The 17,857-nt window shown below is 37.1% G+C and overlaps 2 protein-coding genes across 6 annotated transcripts in view; one reads left to right on the forward strand and one right to left on the reverse strand.

The window, feature by feature from the left end:
• The first annotated feature begins 1,130 nt into the window (after positions 1-1,130).
• Positions 1,131-2,083, forward strand: LOC131153615 (15.4 kDa class V heat shock protein). The gene is made up of 2 exons (XM_058106047.1): positions 1,131-1,459; positions 1,553-2,083. The coding sequence occupies exons 1-2, from the start codon at positions 1,318-1,320 to the stop codon at positions 1,819-1,821; spliced, it is 411 nt and encodes a 136-aa protein (XP_057962030.1). The 5' UTR covers positions 1,131-1,317; the 3' UTR covers positions 1,822-2,083.
• A 1,481-nt stretch (positions 2,084-3,564) lies between these two features.
• The window catches only part of LOC131154486 (uncharacterized), a 35,715-nt gene continuing 21,422 nt past the window's right edge, over positions 3,565-17,857 (reverse strand). For 2 of the 5 annotated variants that reach the window (XM_058107294.1, XM_058107292.1), the window contains exons 10-20: positions 15,126-15,233; positions 14,907-15,042; positions 14,080-14,217; positions 13,514-13,663; positions 12,760-13,367; positions 8,013-8,190; positions 7,669-7,910; positions 5,894-6,083; positions 4,291-4,516; positions 4,029-4,184; positions 3,565-3,871 (exon numbers count right to left, since the gene is read on the reverse strand). In XM_058107294.1, coding sequence (XP_057963277.1) covers positions 3,775-3,871; positions 4,029-4,184; positions 4,291-4,516; positions 5,894-6,083; positions 7,669-7,910; positions 8,013-8,190; positions 12,760-13,367; positions 13,514-13,663; positions 14,080-14,217; positions 14,907-15,042; positions 15,126-15,233 — 2,229 coding nt within the window. In that variant the 3' untranslated portion in view covers positions 3,565-3,774. Of the gene's footprint in view, positions 3,872-4,028; positions 4,185-4,290; positions 4,517-5,893; positions 6,084-7,668; positions 7,911-8,012; positions 8,191-12,759; positions 13,368-13,513; positions 13,664-14,079; positions 14,218-14,906; positions 15,043-15,125; positions 15,234-17,857 lie in introns of those variants that run through there. The other 3 variants (XM_058107295.1, XM_058107293.1, XR_009136450.1) reach the window with 2 other exon arrangements.

Here is a 17,857-nt window from a genome sequence, read left to right on the forward strand (position 1 = left end):
CCAGTTTCTGTCAAACTTTCACCAGAGATTCCTCATCCATGATGTGATACAACATGTCATCAGCCATACAAAGCCTGATAGTCAACACAACCTTGGCTTCCAACTCCTTTCGACTTGTTTCATCAATGCCTTCTGATTGACCTCCGTAAAATGGCTTCACCATACCTTACTGAACTAACAGATCCTTCAACCTTCTCTTCCATAGTTTGAAATTACCTGTTCCATCGAACTTAACAATATCGAACTTTGCAGAAGAAATTCCAGAAGTCATTGAAACCAATTGCTCTGATATCAATTTATTGTGCAAATTAATGTTCAATGAAAACAAACGATCTTACAATGCAGCAACCAACAGTGAAATATACAGAAACACAATAATACAAATTATATGAAAGCAATAAAACAATGACATGAATAATTACATGGTTCAACAATGTCTACATCCACAAGAGCAAACGACAATGATTTTTTACTATCTTCTATTAAAAGACATAGAGTTACATCATACATGTATATGTAACCTTCCTCGAGGTTTTCCCTCCGAAACCTAACCTATACAACTTCCCAATTCAAAATTTGAAAGCCAGCGCTCAATAACCGAGCAAAACCATTGATGGTTTCAGATATACCGTTGATGGTTTCAAACATACCATTGACGGTTTGAAGCTGACCTATACAACTTCCCAATTCAAAATTTGAAAATCAGCGCTGAGTAACCGAACAAAACCATCGACGATTTCAGACATACCGTCGACGGTTTGAAGTCAAGACCAAACAGTCGATGTAATAGGATAAAAACAGACTACTTTTTCTTCTGCACTTGGCAAAGCCATCGATGGTTTCCTCCTACATGTCCAACAACTCTATTTTTAACTATATTTTCTTTTTATACGTACATTCCACTTAACATATGAGCCACATATTACAGTAGTATGTCTTTTAAGGAAAATTACCCTCCAAAACTTGTTTGCAAACCGCAATAGACTGCAATTTGTGCTTAAAATATAAGAAAGAACCATTTACCTACAGTTTCTGCCAAATCCCTGGTCAAAGTCTTTTTGTAAATTGCAAACCACTTAGGGTACTATTGTCATTTCTTACTTAAATCCATCCCATCCTCACCTCTATAATTTTCCTAAGAAAGAGGGCACTGTTCCTTTTTAAGTTGAGAGTACCCCAAACAGCCAACTTGGCTAGTTGGCCTATAAAAAGATCATGACGGGCACCTTTCTTTCACCAGAATAAGCCATTCCTACTTCTCATTTTCTCATACCCACCACTGCTAGCTCTCTTTCTCGAGTCCCAGCAAAGGAAAGAATGGAGTTCTCAACATCCAGGCATCCTTCCTGGCCTTTTCTCTTCACCTCACCTCTCCTTTTCCCCTTTCAATTCACCCCAGAAAACTATGTTCACTGGACAGAAACTCCAGAAGCCCACATCTTCTCAGCTGACCTTCCGGGTAATTATTTCCCTCCATGTTTAATTTTCTCCTGTTTGAATCCAAAATTCTTTTCATGGAATTAAACTCTTACACTGGGTTGTCTTGTGGCAGGTTTGAGGAAAGAGGAAATAAGGGTGGAAGTAGAGGACTCAATATACCTCATCATCAGAACAGAGGCGGCTGGTGAATCAACAGAGCCTGCTAGGATCTTCATGAGGAAATTCCGGCTTCCGGGCATGGTCGATATTGACAATATCTCAGCTATACACGAAGATGGAATCTTGACGGTGACGGTGCCAAGAAGGTTTGTGAGGAGAGGGTTTTATATAGAGCCAACCGACCTGCCGGAACGGCCAGAGCTTCTTGCAAGGGCAGCTTGAGTGTCTGCACTTTGCAGCATGCATGGTGTGGAATCGAGATATATCATGTATGGTAGCCAGCTAGGCACTAAAGGATTGGGGGCATTGGTTGTGCGCTGATTGAATTTGGAAATTGTTCTTCCTGAAGTACTCATTGAATTATGATTTGTTACAATTTATTAGAACTAGCAAATGAAACTTTCAGATAGGTTTGCTGGATTGACTAGGTGAATATCTATTCTAACGAGTATTGAGAAAATGAATATCGTTGTTTTTGGCCTTCTATGCTTTTTTTTAAACAGCGGAACTAATTCTCATTATCGTTTCTTTGGCCAAAATTTGGAAGTTTAAATTGGCAATCACTCCGTGAATGTTTTGCTATTAATGTGGAATAAAGGTAAGGACTGACAAACCTCATCATAGATCCAAACAGCTTCTTAAGCTACCCTGTAGATATTTTTCCTGGGGGCGGCGGAATCTGAATCTGCTGTTTCTTCCCCTGTTCCAATGCAGAGATACTTCTGTTTGGGCGGCAGAGGCAGACAACTGCCAAGGGACCACCCTATCAAAACTCTATCACAAGAAAAGGTAATTATTAAAGAATTGCAACTTGCAGGATTTAAATAATGAATCGCAACTTCTCAGTTTACCCTGTTATAATTTATGAAGCCTGCAACTTGCCAAGCCATGACCTATGATGATGGTGTCCCTGCCCAAAATTTAGCCGTGGAAATGAAAATTGAAGTCCTGTTTCCTGCTTTCGTGCTTGGAACTAGTTGCCCAGTAAAGTAAAAAAGCAAAACAGAACAAAACATGTTTTTCATGAAAATGATTTAAAAAAACATTACTCAATAGTAGGGATGTAGCATTTTGGGGTTGGGGAATTGCAACCTGCAACCCACATTACGGGGTTCCGTTTTCTTTTACCAAAATTAAAATGGGTTTGCTTCATGAGAATTGTAAAGCTGTTCAGAGTTTTGACTTCATCTTTTTGGGATGTGCTGCACCGGCTGCTAACTGATAGCCCACCAAGCCCTAATCACAGGGTGAAACTAGTTAAGAGTCTGCTGCGAAAATTCTAGGGTTCCTAACCAGATGGGATATATTCCTTTAGTGGGGCTTCTTATTCTGGGTCCATATATATTTCGTAAAATACTAAAATGAGAAAGGGAGAGAAGGGCAGTCCAACAAAGTCTAAATAGGGATACCTTTTCTTTAACTATAGGGCGCAATGACCATTTTCTTAATATATCAATAAATTTTCATTAGGATATTTACACCAAACTAACAAAGCAAATACAAACCTTCTTAAACTCACAATGATCATCTTTTTGGCTTGTCCCACTACTTTAATAGGGAATTAATGCAGTGTAAATTTCTCCGAAATTAAATGCTAACAAGTTTGTAGACATTGTAAAACAAGAGGTTTACAAATGCAAGTGACTTTTGAACCATAAACTACTCATAGCTCAATGTTACAGTCTCACATCCGATGCATATTAGGGGAATCTTGAACTTATAAGAATGGTATGGACTTCAATTATAAGAGATGCCTTTTATAGGACAAACCCATGAGGCAAGTGAGTCAAAACAAATAATACCTCACCGGAGTTGGGCCTAAAACGGTTACACTCAAGCATAAACTACCCCTTGGTATTCCATCATTGACAGCATATTCCTTCAATAATTTATATTGTCCACTCTGGGAGAAAGATGCATTTTAACTCTAATTTTTTATGCAAATCTTTCTGTTGGGCAGAACAATTCTAACAGAAAACCTTCGTATTCAAGTATGTATAGTAAACAAATTTCCTCGCAAGCACCGAAGTTTAAACATTGCAGTGACACAAGCTCTCTGCTCCATTGAACATACACTTCAAATGTACACATCCAACCCCAATTGGATTTGTTAACAGAATTCCCTTCAGGGCAAAACAGAGTTACATATTACATGCTATTTGACAGCAAGTTTCCTTAGCCATTTGTTGTCAGTTTGAAAAGATCGAGTGCCTCTCTCAATCTTCTTTCTGTGTTTCCTTTGGCAGCTATGGCAGCCACACCCCGGCTGTTCCTGCAGGAAAATAGTATATTTAGAAGACGATAAGATCATTCAACTGAAAAAGGAGTATAAATACTAGTGTTCCTCTGATAATTTTTCAAGGTGAAGTAATAATTTTTGCCAAAAATAAAACAAGTAAATCAACGGGATAATTCTTTCAAAATCTGACCTCTTTTCAATGTTTGTCCTCCTTGTAAGATCCTCAACTAGGTTGTGCAACCTTTTTAGTAGACCAGGTAAATTTCTTACAGCTACAACACCTTTCTGCTTCAAACATATCTTCTTCAAAAGCTCTGAGGCAATGAAATACCCATCTCCCTTGTTCCTGAAAACAAATATAATAATAATAATAATAATAATAATAATAAATAAATAACATAAATAATTAAAAGGAAACAAAAAGCATACTTGTTCTTAAATTTCAAACAAACCTTAACAACTGCCAAAGAACTGTTTCTATGCCTCCATGGGTATCAATCAATACTTCAACCAAATGTGGATAGCGGGCAATGTTTTTAAGAGTAGAAAGTGCATGTTTTAGAACCTCCTGATCAGGTATACTTCGGCTGACAGAGCGGATCAGCTTCACCAAAGTGTCAATTGCTCCTGCAGCCACAAGTTCTTCACAACATTTCTGAGAATGCTCTGTAGCCATATCTGATACAAATGTCACCATTACTTTAGAATCACCAGTAATAAAATGCAGAGGAGATTTCAGAAGGCATAAGAAAGTCTAGTTATTTTTTGTATTTTACTATTTGCTACAGGTACTCCTTCCTTTAATTACTACAGAGGCTTGATTCAGTAAAAACAAGTGCTCTGTAAGAACAGATTGGCAAGTGATCCCAGTAGAGAACATATTTTAGTAAGGCATGGATACAGAACAATCACTCAACCAACTGAGAGCAACAAAACAAGAAATCGGGAGAACCAAGCAGTGCACCTTTTCTAAATTTGCACAGACCATAACATGTATAACAAGAATGAAAGAACTGCATTTTGTGCTATAATCTGAAGCTCAACAAATACATACATGTTCCCCCATGCATAGCCAAATGCAGAGAACTAGCGTAGCGAGTCTAGTGACATTGTTGGTTAAGCAGGCAATAGTCAAGCCACTAGGTAGTTGCTCAAAGTACACTGCTTAAATAAAGAACATAAAAAAGAAAAGTCATATGCTGGGTACCCAGCCTACCACGCCCAGCTACTCTGGAAGTGATTTTTCAAAATCCTTAAATAGAGGCGGGGTTCATATTATAAATCTGGTCCAGCATCAATTCTGGACACATAAAGGTGACCATAAAATTGTGTATGTCATTCACGTTGAACGCCCTTTTGTTTCATTGAACTTTAACTTCATGCATGGAATTTGAGCTCTCTGTATGAAGCTCCCTTCCCTCTCTTTTTTTAATCACATGCATGGTGTCACAATCCCACATTGAATGCATAGTCGGGAGATTTTGGGTGTGCAAGGATGGTTTAGGGCTTTAAGTATGTGAGGCACCTTTTATGGGACAAAACTGTAAGGCAAGTAGGCCAAAACAGACTATACCTCACTAGAGTTGGCCAAGACCATTACGTTTGGTTTGAGAGCCACCTGGGAGTAGTGTCAGGGCCAAGATCATTACACAATGGCATGTCTGCTAATATGTTTGAATGTGTGAAAGTATTAGGGACATGCAGAGTTGTCAGGCAGAAAATTTGCTCAGACCAGTCAATCTATGACAAAGTGTGCACCCATGCTATCCCTTCTCCTCACCCTGACTCTTGTTTGTAGGAGTCATGAGTGGTACACTTCCCTGAAAAACCATTAAGGTGTGCATGTGGGAAGGAAGGGGGGTTTCAAAGACTACTCTTTCCAAACCCTGCTCTAACACAAAATGCACATGTGGCATAAGTTACACATACATTAACTTATGCAAACTTTAACAGATCAGAAGCTTTCTCGCACAACTATGAATATTAAACCTGATAGCATTATAAAATGAAAATTTTCATTTATAAATTACTGAAAAAAATCAATATTTTTCTCACCCAAAGTTGCACAAGTATGAAGAATGCTGCTCACACTTCTCATGCTCAGTAGTTCTGAAAGAGCCACTAAAAGCCTGTTTATAATACGTTTATCATCATCTACATTTGCAGCAGACTTTCGCATTCTCAAACGCAAATCCAACAGCTGTTCCCGTGACTGTTTTCGCATCAGGTAGCCTTTCCAGTATGACTAAAATTTGAAAAATAAAGCCAAATGAATTATAGTCATGCAACCCAATTCGTAAGGCATTCATGATGTTTACAAGAGAAAGAATGTCAACATCATCAATATGGAATTTAAGTTACCATACAAGGATGTGGTGAGGAGTAGCAAATATAAATGTCATGACAACCAAATAGTAACTAGATTTGAAGCATGGATATGAAGAAATTTTTCTTATTTTAGATCCCGTCTTCTAATGATAACCTACATGCCAGGTAACTAAACAATAGCAAGCTGACAGAAGTTTTAAGGCCATCTCCAAGTGTAAGAAAGCAGTAGCCTTTCTTCACCTTTTGGAAGGCAGGGACTCTGGTTTGTGAAGCTGTGAGGCCACCAAGTACGGTTAGCATACTCATCGAATATCTGATATTGTATAACTTTCAAAACTACGAAGCTGCTAACTGGGAGCAGTCGATTGCATGTAATCAAGTATTAATAGTATTATGCCTAATTAGTGATTTACAGCCCAATTTTCCCACCAGTAAGTACGATATATCCAAATGATTGTCATTTAACCCAGATATTGTAAATAATTCCCAACTAAATTCCAAAATTTTGTCATTCCAAATATCATGAAATTCCCATAATCCTTCTTGTATTCATCACATGCATTACGTTCTCAAGGAATCCTCATAAATCATTCTTAATTTTCCTTCACATATAATTCCAACCTAAGTTTTCCTTCGCATATATTCAACCATCAGTTTTCAAAATAGTATGGTGATTCATAATTCTCAAACCTAAGTTTTTTATTATGGCCTAAACAACTCAAAATTATGCCTATTTTTGTTCATCATGGATAACTGAAGTGCCTGCACAAGACTTTCCGAAAGCTCCTTGATCTTTCTTAAGGTTCGTTCACTTAAAAATTCGAATAGTTAACAAACTATTGTGGCAACACCTCAGTGATACAAAATATGGCATTGAATGGCAAATGAAACATGCACCATCTCCTTTTCTAGGTGTCCAAAATTCAAAAGTTGACCAGGACTCACAACAATCAATGAAAGTATGTTTAAAAAATAACAAATAGATAAATGATTTATGAGTAAAAATATAAAAAGTCCATGAACAGAATTTTTCCCCTTTGACTACTTTCATCAAAGCTATAGTAAATCAAGCCAAGGCAGAAGAAAATATGGAAATAAATGAAGAGAACGCCAATCAAGGCCTTGACAAATAAGTACAATAATGGCACAAAATAAAGGAACAAAAGGTATATGTATCGCAAATGGTAAGTTCTATGACAGGGTTTGTTGAGCCATGTTGCGCAGTTTAAATTTTCTGTAAACAAATATTGACCACTCCAAAACTCAAGAGACAAATAAATCTTTCATCCAAACAAATTATTTTGCAGTATCAAATGGGGGCTTCTATTTGATTATCTAGCCAGCCAAGCATTACTGGCTATGTTTATGTCAATCCAGATTTAATAGTCCTTCAAAATTGAGACCGACCAAAAGATTAATTAATGCACGCATGAGCAATCACACCATTTTATAGATAGAAGTGCATTTTAAAGAAAGGCTTCAAGCAATTAGATATAGCATACTTGAATTTGAACAATGTGATGTCTCCTCTTGTAAGCTTCTTGCTTACCAATCCACCCACGTATATAAGACTGGATGATGATTGCAGACTTTGTTTTTGCTTTAAGCAACAAAACACCCCTCCACCACATTTGCAACTTCAAAACTGAGTGTAGAAATATTTTGAATTGATAACTTTGGAAGCACTCTCCTGGGCTCCCTAGAATACAATCACCATGGGTAGCCACAAAATGACTAGAAGCCCCTGGATTAACCCAAAATCAGAAATTTTATGTTCTAGGAAAAAAAAAAAAAACAAGCAAAAAGATAATCTTTATGCAAACAAGAGATAAAATTGCATTAATACCTAAGAGTCTATGACGAGTAATCTGCCCCCTGATAAACCGCTGAATTTCAATGGCTGCATATCTATAACAATGAAAAGCCTCCCAACATTTTAGGCATCGTAGAGCTCTTTGGATCTTTATTGCAGCCTTCTTTTGGAGCAAATACTCCCGCCTTGTCAACCAACCTCGACAATGGCCCTAGATTTATTTGGCAAATTGTTGCTTTACAAAACCTACCTTTAACAATTACAATCACATAAAAAGCAATTGTCTAACGGATAACAAAGCAGCCATATCGAGCTTCTAATCAAGTAGCTGTAGCCACAGAATCCATCAATCCAAACACAATCATTTATCAGCAAGAACACAAAGCAAAACTATACCATGTTGTTTGTCATATTATTAGCCACCATAGTTTAAACTTATTGGGCAGTTTGATAAACAATGTTTGTTCACCACATCACAGCTTAAGCTTTTAGATGTGGTGACTCCAGAGTATCAAAGCTTTGGTTCCACCAAGTCTTGGGTTCAAGTCTTGCCATTTGTGTTTTACCATATGATGCATGCTAAAGTGCACTTTTTTTTTGTTTGTATTGTGCAATGTTCAAGTTCAGTATGTTGTCTCTTTTTTACCTCCTCACATGATATACATTCTTGGGTAGCGGATACCTAAGTCTTAACATATAGTGTTGGCCCACCACCTAACAACTTCCAGGTAAAGTAGCAACTTAACATTATATCAGAGTTTTGGTTCCAAAAGCTCTTGGATTCAAGTCTTGATATATATGCCTTCCTCTCTTATGCCTGTTATAGCACACTTTTGTTGTTTTTTTCTATTCGTGTTTATGAGCCCATTTCAAATTAAATCTATTGTCTCTTCACATGAAAGACAAGGTCACACATGGAAGGAGGGGGTTGTTGGGTAGCTCGATATATATTTTGGCCCACCACCAAACTCCTTAAGCTTTTAGGCAAGATGTTGGCTTAATACAAATCAAAATCAAATTGTTAATGTCCAATCCAACAAGTTGTCACATCAATGCCCATCTAATGGATGCAACAATATTTGACCACTTAGATAGAGATTGCTGCGTGTTTGTTGCCATGTTGCCACGGCATAGTCATACAGACCTTCCTCTTATAGTGATAATGAAGTAAAGAGAGACAAAAGATCAAACAACCAACATTTATCAGCATTAAAAAAATAATAAGAAGAAGATGAGGGGTTTAAAAACCTAAAAAATAAAATTATGGTACTTGATTGTACCAGTCAAACCTTGACAAGCGTGAGAATTATAACCTAAATTTGTTTTCAAAATTATAATTTTGAAACAACAAAGCCTCAAGTCCTACTTAGTGAGGTCAGCTAAAAATCCTTCTTCTGTCATTTGGCCTTATCTAAGGTAATATCTTCAAAAAGTATGTGAAAGTCCAATCAATAATCAAGGATCCATATCATAAAGATTTGACAAAAGTATAACTTGGCCGACTAAGTTTACTTGTCAATTGAAAAAGATTCTGCTAACCTGTTGGAATATTTTCTAAAATATAAGATTTTATGGGTTCTCAAAGTCCTCCATTTATGAATTTTCTAAAGCATTCATGAGGAGTATTTATTGTTATGTGGGTTTGTCCCACATTGGAAAAAGTGGAAAAGAAAAGGTCATTAATAAATTACAAGGTGGAATAATCTCTTAAAGTTGGTTAAGAGATGGTGCTAGTGTGTACTCTAATGCACCCTAGGACGGTTTGCATCGTCCACACACGCGCACGTGCTCATGGCGTGGACTGCAGGGCGCTAGTTGCACATTTAGTTGGCGTACAAGCACTTAGCACTTTGCACGCTTGAATTGTTGCGAGATCGTGATTGTTGATGATGATCGGATGGTTAAAAACTAATCTTATATTTTTTTAAGATCAAGTGGCGCGATCAGGAGACCGGGTGTGACGTGGTCAATGGTACCATCGACTTAACATGAATTCCTAAGAGTCTCGACCAAGCTCGGCCAGGTCGACGCCAAGTGCGACTAGGTCGAATCTGCTTTGCGATTTGAACAGATGCAACCTTTCGGAAAAAGGCATAATTTTGTCTATAAATAGACAAAATTAACCCCACAAAATACACAGAAAATTCATTATTCTCTCTTTCTCTTTCTTACATAAGCTTCCACAAATTATATCTTTTTCAAATCTGAATTCTATTTTCTGCAGAGATAGAATTCCAGAAAATTTGTTTAGATTATTCTAAGGGTGTTTGAAATCAATTTTCGTTTTATGTATAATGCAAACTGATATCAGATTATACTCTGGGCTTCATTGTATCCTAAAAATGTATTTGCTGACTCAATACACACGATCTGGTGGGGGCAAACAACGTTTTAAGGAAAGCGACATTGTAACGTGCCTTGAAGCAATTTTTTGTTTTGCAGCATTTTCTCCTATATTATTCCTACAATCTCAAAACGTTATTTCCAACATGGCTGGTTCTTCAACCTTGAGGGAATTCGTTGCGGATTTTGTCAAACTTGAACGATTCGATGGAAGCAATTTTAGGCGCTGGCAGAAAAAGATGCCCTTTCTTCTTGCTGGTCTCAAAGTGGTGTATGTCCTGACCACCCCCAAACCCGCTGTGAATGAGAATGAGACTTTGGCTGAAGGATGTGCAAGACTAATATGGGAACAAGATGATTATATATGCAAAGAACACATTTGCAATCCAATGTCAGACAATTTGTTCAATCTATATTAGAATATGGCTAGTGCAAAAGAGTTGTGGAATGCAATTGAGGCTAAGTATTTAAGTATTTCACAAATGATGCGACTAGTAAGAAATTTCTGACTAGAAAATTTTTCAATTATACCATGGTTGATAATAGGTCTGTTGTAGAGCAGTTTCATGAAATTATGCATACCCTTAACCAGTTTAATTAACATAATATGAAAATGGATGAATGCAACTCTGTTTCGTCTATTATTGATAAATTACCTCCATCTTGGAAAGATGGAAGCATAGGAAGGATGATGTCTCTTGAACAATTGGGCCAACATTTCCAAGTTGAGGAAGTGTTTAGGCAAAACCAAAAAGGCGCAAAAGAGCATACTTCCAAAGTGCATATGATGGAAGGAGGAGGCAGTTCTAAACAACCCCAACATCCTAAAAAAGGGAATCTGACGAGGAAGTACAATTCTGTCAAGAATCAAAATAAGAAAAAGAACAGTCCATGCTTCCATTTGGAAAACCTGGACACTACAAAAGTGAATGTCGTCTTCTCAAGAAAAAGCAAGATGAAACAAACTCTAACACGTTTGTGGCTATGATTTCTAAAATCAATGCTGTTGAAGATGACCATGCATGGTGGATTGACTCAAGTGCAACAAGACATGTTTGCAAAGACAAGAGTTCATTCTCAAAGTATGAACCGATGGAAGATGGCAATGTTCTCTACATGGGAAATTCATCCACAGTTGTAGTCAAAGGCAAAGGAGATGTTACTTTTGAATTTACTTCTAGAAAAAGTTTAACTCTCACCAATGTATATCATGTACTAGAAATTAGGAAGAATTTAGTTTCTGGAAGCCTACTTAATAAGTTTGGCTTTAAGTTAGTGTTTGAATCTGACAAATGTGTTCTCTCCAAGGGTGGAGTCTTTGTGGGAAAAGGCTATATGTATGAGGGTATGTTTAAGCTTAATATCAATAAAGTGAATGTTTCTATTTATATTGTTGATTCACTTTCTTCATGAATGTTTCTACTTATATTGTTGATTCACTTTCTTTATGGCATAATCGTTTAGGACATATTAATACTACAAAATTGCATGATATGGCTAATATGAAATTAATTCCTAGATATGTAAATGACATGGATGATAAGTGCAGTGTATGTATTAGAATCAAAATAACCAGAAAACATTTTCCTAACAAAACTGCTAGAATTTCTTCTTTACTTCAATTAGTGCATAATGATGTATGTGATTTGCATGGTACACCTACCATAGGAGGCAAAAAATATTTTGTAACATTTATAGGTGATTTTTCTAGATTATGTTATGTTTATCTTATGCATACTAAAGATGAAGTAATTGATAAATTTAAGGTTTATAAGGCAGAAGTTGAAAACCAATGTGACACTAAGATAAAGTGTTAGAAGTACAATTTATGAAGAATCCTAATTAAAAAATAAAAGTTTTAAAATATTTATTTAATAAAAAAAATTTAAAGACTTTTTGTTGATTCATCTCTAATACTATAAAGGGGACTGCCTTGGGTATCACTTTTCACAAATGCCAAATTTATCCTTATTTTTAAAAAATATATTTTATTTTTCAAAAAAAATTAATAATTGAGGATATAAATGTAAAAAATGAAAAACCCAACCCCCTCAAATTAGGAGACTGTTTGAATTTCAATTCTCTACCTAAAACAGCCCTCTAATTACCCATAACTATCCTAAAATTTCCTTACAATTCATCATAATTGCTCTTTTAAACAAATTTAAATACCCTTCAACTCTTAATTATTTTCTTTCTCAAAATAAATATAAAATTTCAGAAAAAGCACGCACATAGTACGTGCCCATGGCTGGTTTTGTATAATGATTTTGTCAACAAATATAACTTAGATCACCATTGAAAAGGTGAAAAGGAAAAAAAGAGTGTAGCCCAAGAGAGAGGATGAGATACAGTCAACAAATATATAATTGCACTAAAAAAAATATTAAAAAAAAAACCTTGCATGCATGTATATTAAAAGAGTTAGAGAACTTACTTGGACCTTAACAATCAGATACCTAAGCCTTTGAGCTCTTCTTTGAGCAATCCATCTACGTATATAAGACTGAATGGTGACGGTTGACATTGTTACAATTTTGTACTTTCTAAAAGCCCGCCAGCACATAAAACATCGAAATTCAGTTTGAATTTTTAATATGGCATGCTTCTGATTCATAAAACTCCTTTGAAGCAACCAACCACGAAAATGACTCTGAATTTTAGTTGCAGCAGAGTTCTGATTACATAGAGACTTGCGAGCCATGTGCTTCTTCCAAGCAAGCTGTATTTGAACTGCTGCTTTAACAAGAAGATCATTCTGACCCTTCTCTTCACACATAAGTGAAGCATTCTGAAGAACCATGTGGATACACTTAGACCTCACTATCCATTGACGAATACATGTCTGAATGACAATGGCAGCACTAACAAGACCAGGTGAGGGTTTATCACAAGTCAACACACTTCCACCCAACTGCTTTCTCCGAATCCAAGTTCTTGCTGCCTGCTGAATGAGTGTTGTGGACCTTTTTAACCTGACAAAACTATGCCTGTCAACAATGAACACAATGTATCTCCTGAATACTTCTGATTGTTTCCACCTTTCTGTATGATAAGCCAAATAGAAAGAAAGAAAAGAAAACCAAGCAGGTGAGAGAACAAATAACTACAGAAACAGCATACAAATAATCTACTGAATAACCAAAGACAGCAACATATATAGCACCAAAAAAAATCTTGATCTCTCGCACCATTGATCTTCTTTATGACTGGTATCCGCTTCATCACTAGAAAAGCCCGAATAACAGCTTGCAAAAAGTAAGCTGCATTCTTTATCTTCAAATAATTGCGACGTTCAATGGAGCATCTGTAGTAAGATTGTATAATTTTTGCAGCATTTTCTGGGAGCATTACACATCAAGAAGATAAGTAAAAACCCAATATGGATGAACACATCTGGTATTGAAAGACAAGAACAAAAATAAAAAAGAAATATGAAGTCCATTCAAATGCTCCAAGAAAAAAAGAAACAATAAAAAAATATAACGCGTCTTTAAACATTGTGCCCTAAGAAAAAAATTTGAGTGAGAAGAGTGACGATAAAGGGAAAATATCCTGTCAGAACCATCATGCCTGCAATCATGTTCACATGGCAAGCCAATTCAATAGCTACTCATATAAATCACACATATTTTCCAGCTTAAAAAATATATTATGACTAGAAATAGAAATTCCTGACAGAGAATTGACCGATTGAAAGAATGCCATGATATCACCATAGAATTATAAATTATTCAAGGTTGCAGATTTTTATTACCTCCTTGAATATCAATGTCATGTTTGCCAGCCAAAGCATATTGCGGAGTAGGGGTAGCTGGTTTCTTATCACATTTGTAATTCCGTTGAGCCATATCTTGCCACCAAGCCTGGATGGCCTTAAATTTTCTCAGCGCATCTGTGCAATTGGATAAATAATAGAGGAAAAGGTAGAAAATTAAATTCGAAGCCCATGTTTGGAAGTTAAACATTCAATCATTAGTTTCCTCAAATGATTTTTAAAATATTTGCTAAAGTTCATAGCACATCATCAAAACCAAACAAAAAAAGGGGTAAAAAAAAATTTGCGGGATCCAGAGCTTTGGAATTTGAATGTCACATAGGTGAAGGGATACAGTATCCTCTGATAAGCAGAATCTCCCTCACTTGAGAAATTTCCCTATAAGCTGGAGTCAACTGTTCAACTATAGCAATAATATTCCTATATTGAATCAAGATTCTAGTACAGGAGTAACCAAGTAATCAAGATAACATCCACTAACGAATCTAATATACTCCAAGGAATTTGAATGGTAAAATTAGGAAAAAAAAAAAGGGTTTCTGAACTGCATTCTTCCACTACTTAATTCTACATTGAGTCGTACTCCTACAGAACATCAGTTAACAAACCAGATGAGTTAACTGAAATTGCAAAATATCTGCAGCAATGAAGCCACAGCCAGTAACAAGTATAAGTTGTGCTCTAGCAGGCTCAACACACAAATAAACTAGTCACTAGACAAAACCAAAATTGAGTCCATGTAAAAAAGAGATCATTATATCTGCCAAATCCTAAAAATAAAATTGCACCGGAAAAAGAAAGGAAACCTTCAGAGCCATGCCCATTTGTTTCTTCTTGGTTTAGGGTTGCTCTAGAATTCAAGAACCACTGATGCCCACTTGAATGTTTTCTCTCTGAACTTTGACAATTACAACCCAGGAGCTTATGAAAATTCAACTGGTCCTAGTAAGGAGGCAGAGTAGCTTAGTACTGCAAGTAGGAATAAGGATTCAACTATTACCTTGCAGCAGTACTTCAAGCATTACCTTATTTTTCTTGACAACCAGTTGGGATGAGAGGAACACCAAGAGAATTATCACACTTCGTTCATTACATGCACCATTATATTCAAGTATGTCACCGATTTGCAAAACCTGAAAAGATGATGTGGCATAATGGTAATGAAACGTGCCCATGCTACAGGTGCACACAATATAAATTATATGTGTAGAATGCTCGAAACATGTAGTTAAAAACTTATCAAAATTACAAGATATTAAAAGACAAGAAAAGAACATTATTTTCTCAACATGGAATACTGTGGCTCAAGTAATGCTGCAATGGTATCATTGACAAGCAGTGCATGAAAGACGGTCATACTATGAGCTCACTTTGCACTCCGTTCTTTGCATGAAACAGAACTCCATAAATACATCCATCAAAGCAACTATTGCAATTGTTTCCAAATTTCATTGAGGGCTTAGGAGACTTGAACTCTTATGTCCATATCAACATAATACTTTAAATGAATTATGATTTCAAAACGTAAATATTGGGGCATAAATTCCAAGCAGTGACATGTTTTTAACTTTTATGAATCGTTTCTAATCTGAAGAAATTAATTTTATTTTCTTAAATATGTACCAGTTAAAGGGGAAATTTTTTATAAACTAAAATTGTACATATTGCAGCATATCCAAGACTCCAATAAAATAAATATTTTTAAAAATCAGGCCATCAGTTTATGGAGTATTGTATACATTAAAAAATAATAAATAAATAAATTGAAGACTTCTAAGTGATTAACATAGGCATTAACTAATCAATGGTCCTTCAGATTCATAGGTGTTGCCTCTAAATTTGTGCGTGAATGTGTAAGTGAGCATAAGCGAGGAGTGAGAGAGTATTGTGGTGAAGGTGAGAGAGAGAAAAGTGTGAAAAGAGTGTGAGTTGAGTGGTGTCTCCTCCTCTTGTTTTCTCTCAGGTTATAGTAAATTTGGTGTGCTCCGTGGACGTAGGTCAGATTAGACCGAACCACGTAAATTTGGTGTTCTTATTTTGCGTATTTACTTTGCTTGTGTGTGATTATTGTTCCTAAATCCCTAACAAGTCGTATCAGAGCCAGGTTCAGAGCAAAGTCGCCAGATCGGAGCAAAATCCCCAAATCGGAGCCCCTGAGCAGCATCTAAAAACTAAGTTTTGAGGCCACCATCGTGTTCCTCTCAACGAAACGAAGCCAACGGTGCAAACCGGAGCTTGAACGGAGGTCCCAAGAGCTTGCACACGCCCACACACGCCACCGGAAACACATCGTTGTCATCACGAACCTCCTAGTAGTCGGCAAATGACCTCACACGCCCACACATGCCAGCAAGCCCACAGCGTGTCTTCGTCAGCCGTCTACGTTAGTGTTGAGTCAGCGCCGCGTCAACTGCTGTGTCAAAGCCACGTCAGCAGCCACATCATGGTGCCACGTCAACACGTGCAAGGTCCCACAGCCCCGTCAGCGCTGGACCCCACCTACCACATTAGCAGCCACGCCAGCAACTGGGCCTCCACCAGCGACGTTAGCAACTAACGGCATTAGGCATATTCCTTTAAGTGGGAGTATATTCCATTAAGTTTAATGGAAAGTTGACCAATTTCACAAGTCCGTTTCAGGTCCGTTTTTCGAATGACTTGAATCATTTCTAAGATTTTTAGCCATTCCGGATCCAACCATGCTATCTGTTTGAGTTAATTCCATCTCTAGATTGACGAATCGAGATGTCGAACGAAAAGAGCTTAAAGATCGAGATGTTTAACGGCACCAATTTCGATTTCTAGAAGATGCAGATTGAGGACTACTTCTTTGGTAAGGAGTTGCACTTATCATTGAAGGGAAATCCAGATTCCATGACGGAGGACAAGTGGGAATAGCTTGACCGAAAAGCTCCCGGAGCTATCAGGATGATGCTGGCAAAGTATGTTGCCTTGAATATCAAGCATATGACAACCACTAAGTCTCTTATGGATGCACGCTCCAACATGTACGAGCAGCCATCAGCTGCCAATAAGGTACACTTAATGAAAAAGTTATTTACCATGAACATGTCCACAGGTGAAAGTTTTAATAGACATCTAAACAATTTCAACGAGCTGTCGGATCAACTCGCCTCAGTTGAAATCACGTTTGACAGTGAAATCCGTGTTTTACTAATTCTTAGTCAGTTGCTAGAGTTGGAAAGGTATTGTTACTGCGGTCAATAGCTCCACTCGAAAATCAAAATTGAAATATGACGAGGTCGTTGGCATGATTTTGACAGAAGAGATCAGGATGCAGTCAAACACTGCTTCCATTTCAAGTTCAGCCTTGAACGTGGAAAGCCGAGGGAGAGATTCATGGAAAGGAAGCGGGCATGGACGATCAAACAAACGCGGCAGATCTACGACCAGGCGGTCCAAATCTAGAAACCCCAAAGGTTCCCAGGGCACAAAGAATATTAAGTGCTGGAATTATGGAAAGATCGGCCATTGCAGAAACCAATGCAAAGGTCCAAGAAAACAATATGAGACGAAGACATAAGCAAATGTCACTTCAGAAAAAATGATATGTTGATATGCTCTTTGAAGAGCAAGAAGGAATGGGTCTTAGACTTTGGAGCCTCATTTCATGCCACTTGCAATCAAGATTGCCTAGACGAGTACATACCAGGTGACTTTGGTAAGGTATACCTTGGCAATGATCAACCTTGTGACATAACCGGCAAGGGAATTGTAAAGATCAAGATGAACGGGT

This window comes from Malania oleifera, chromosome 4, assembly GCF_029873635.1.
Source record: "Malania oleifera isolate guangnan ecotype guangnan chromosome 4, ASM2987363v1, whole genome shotgun sequence".
In the NCBI taxonomy this organism is placed as follows: Eukaryota; Viridiplantae; Streptophyta; class Magnoliopsida; order Santalales; family Ximeniaceae; genus Malania; species Malania oleifera.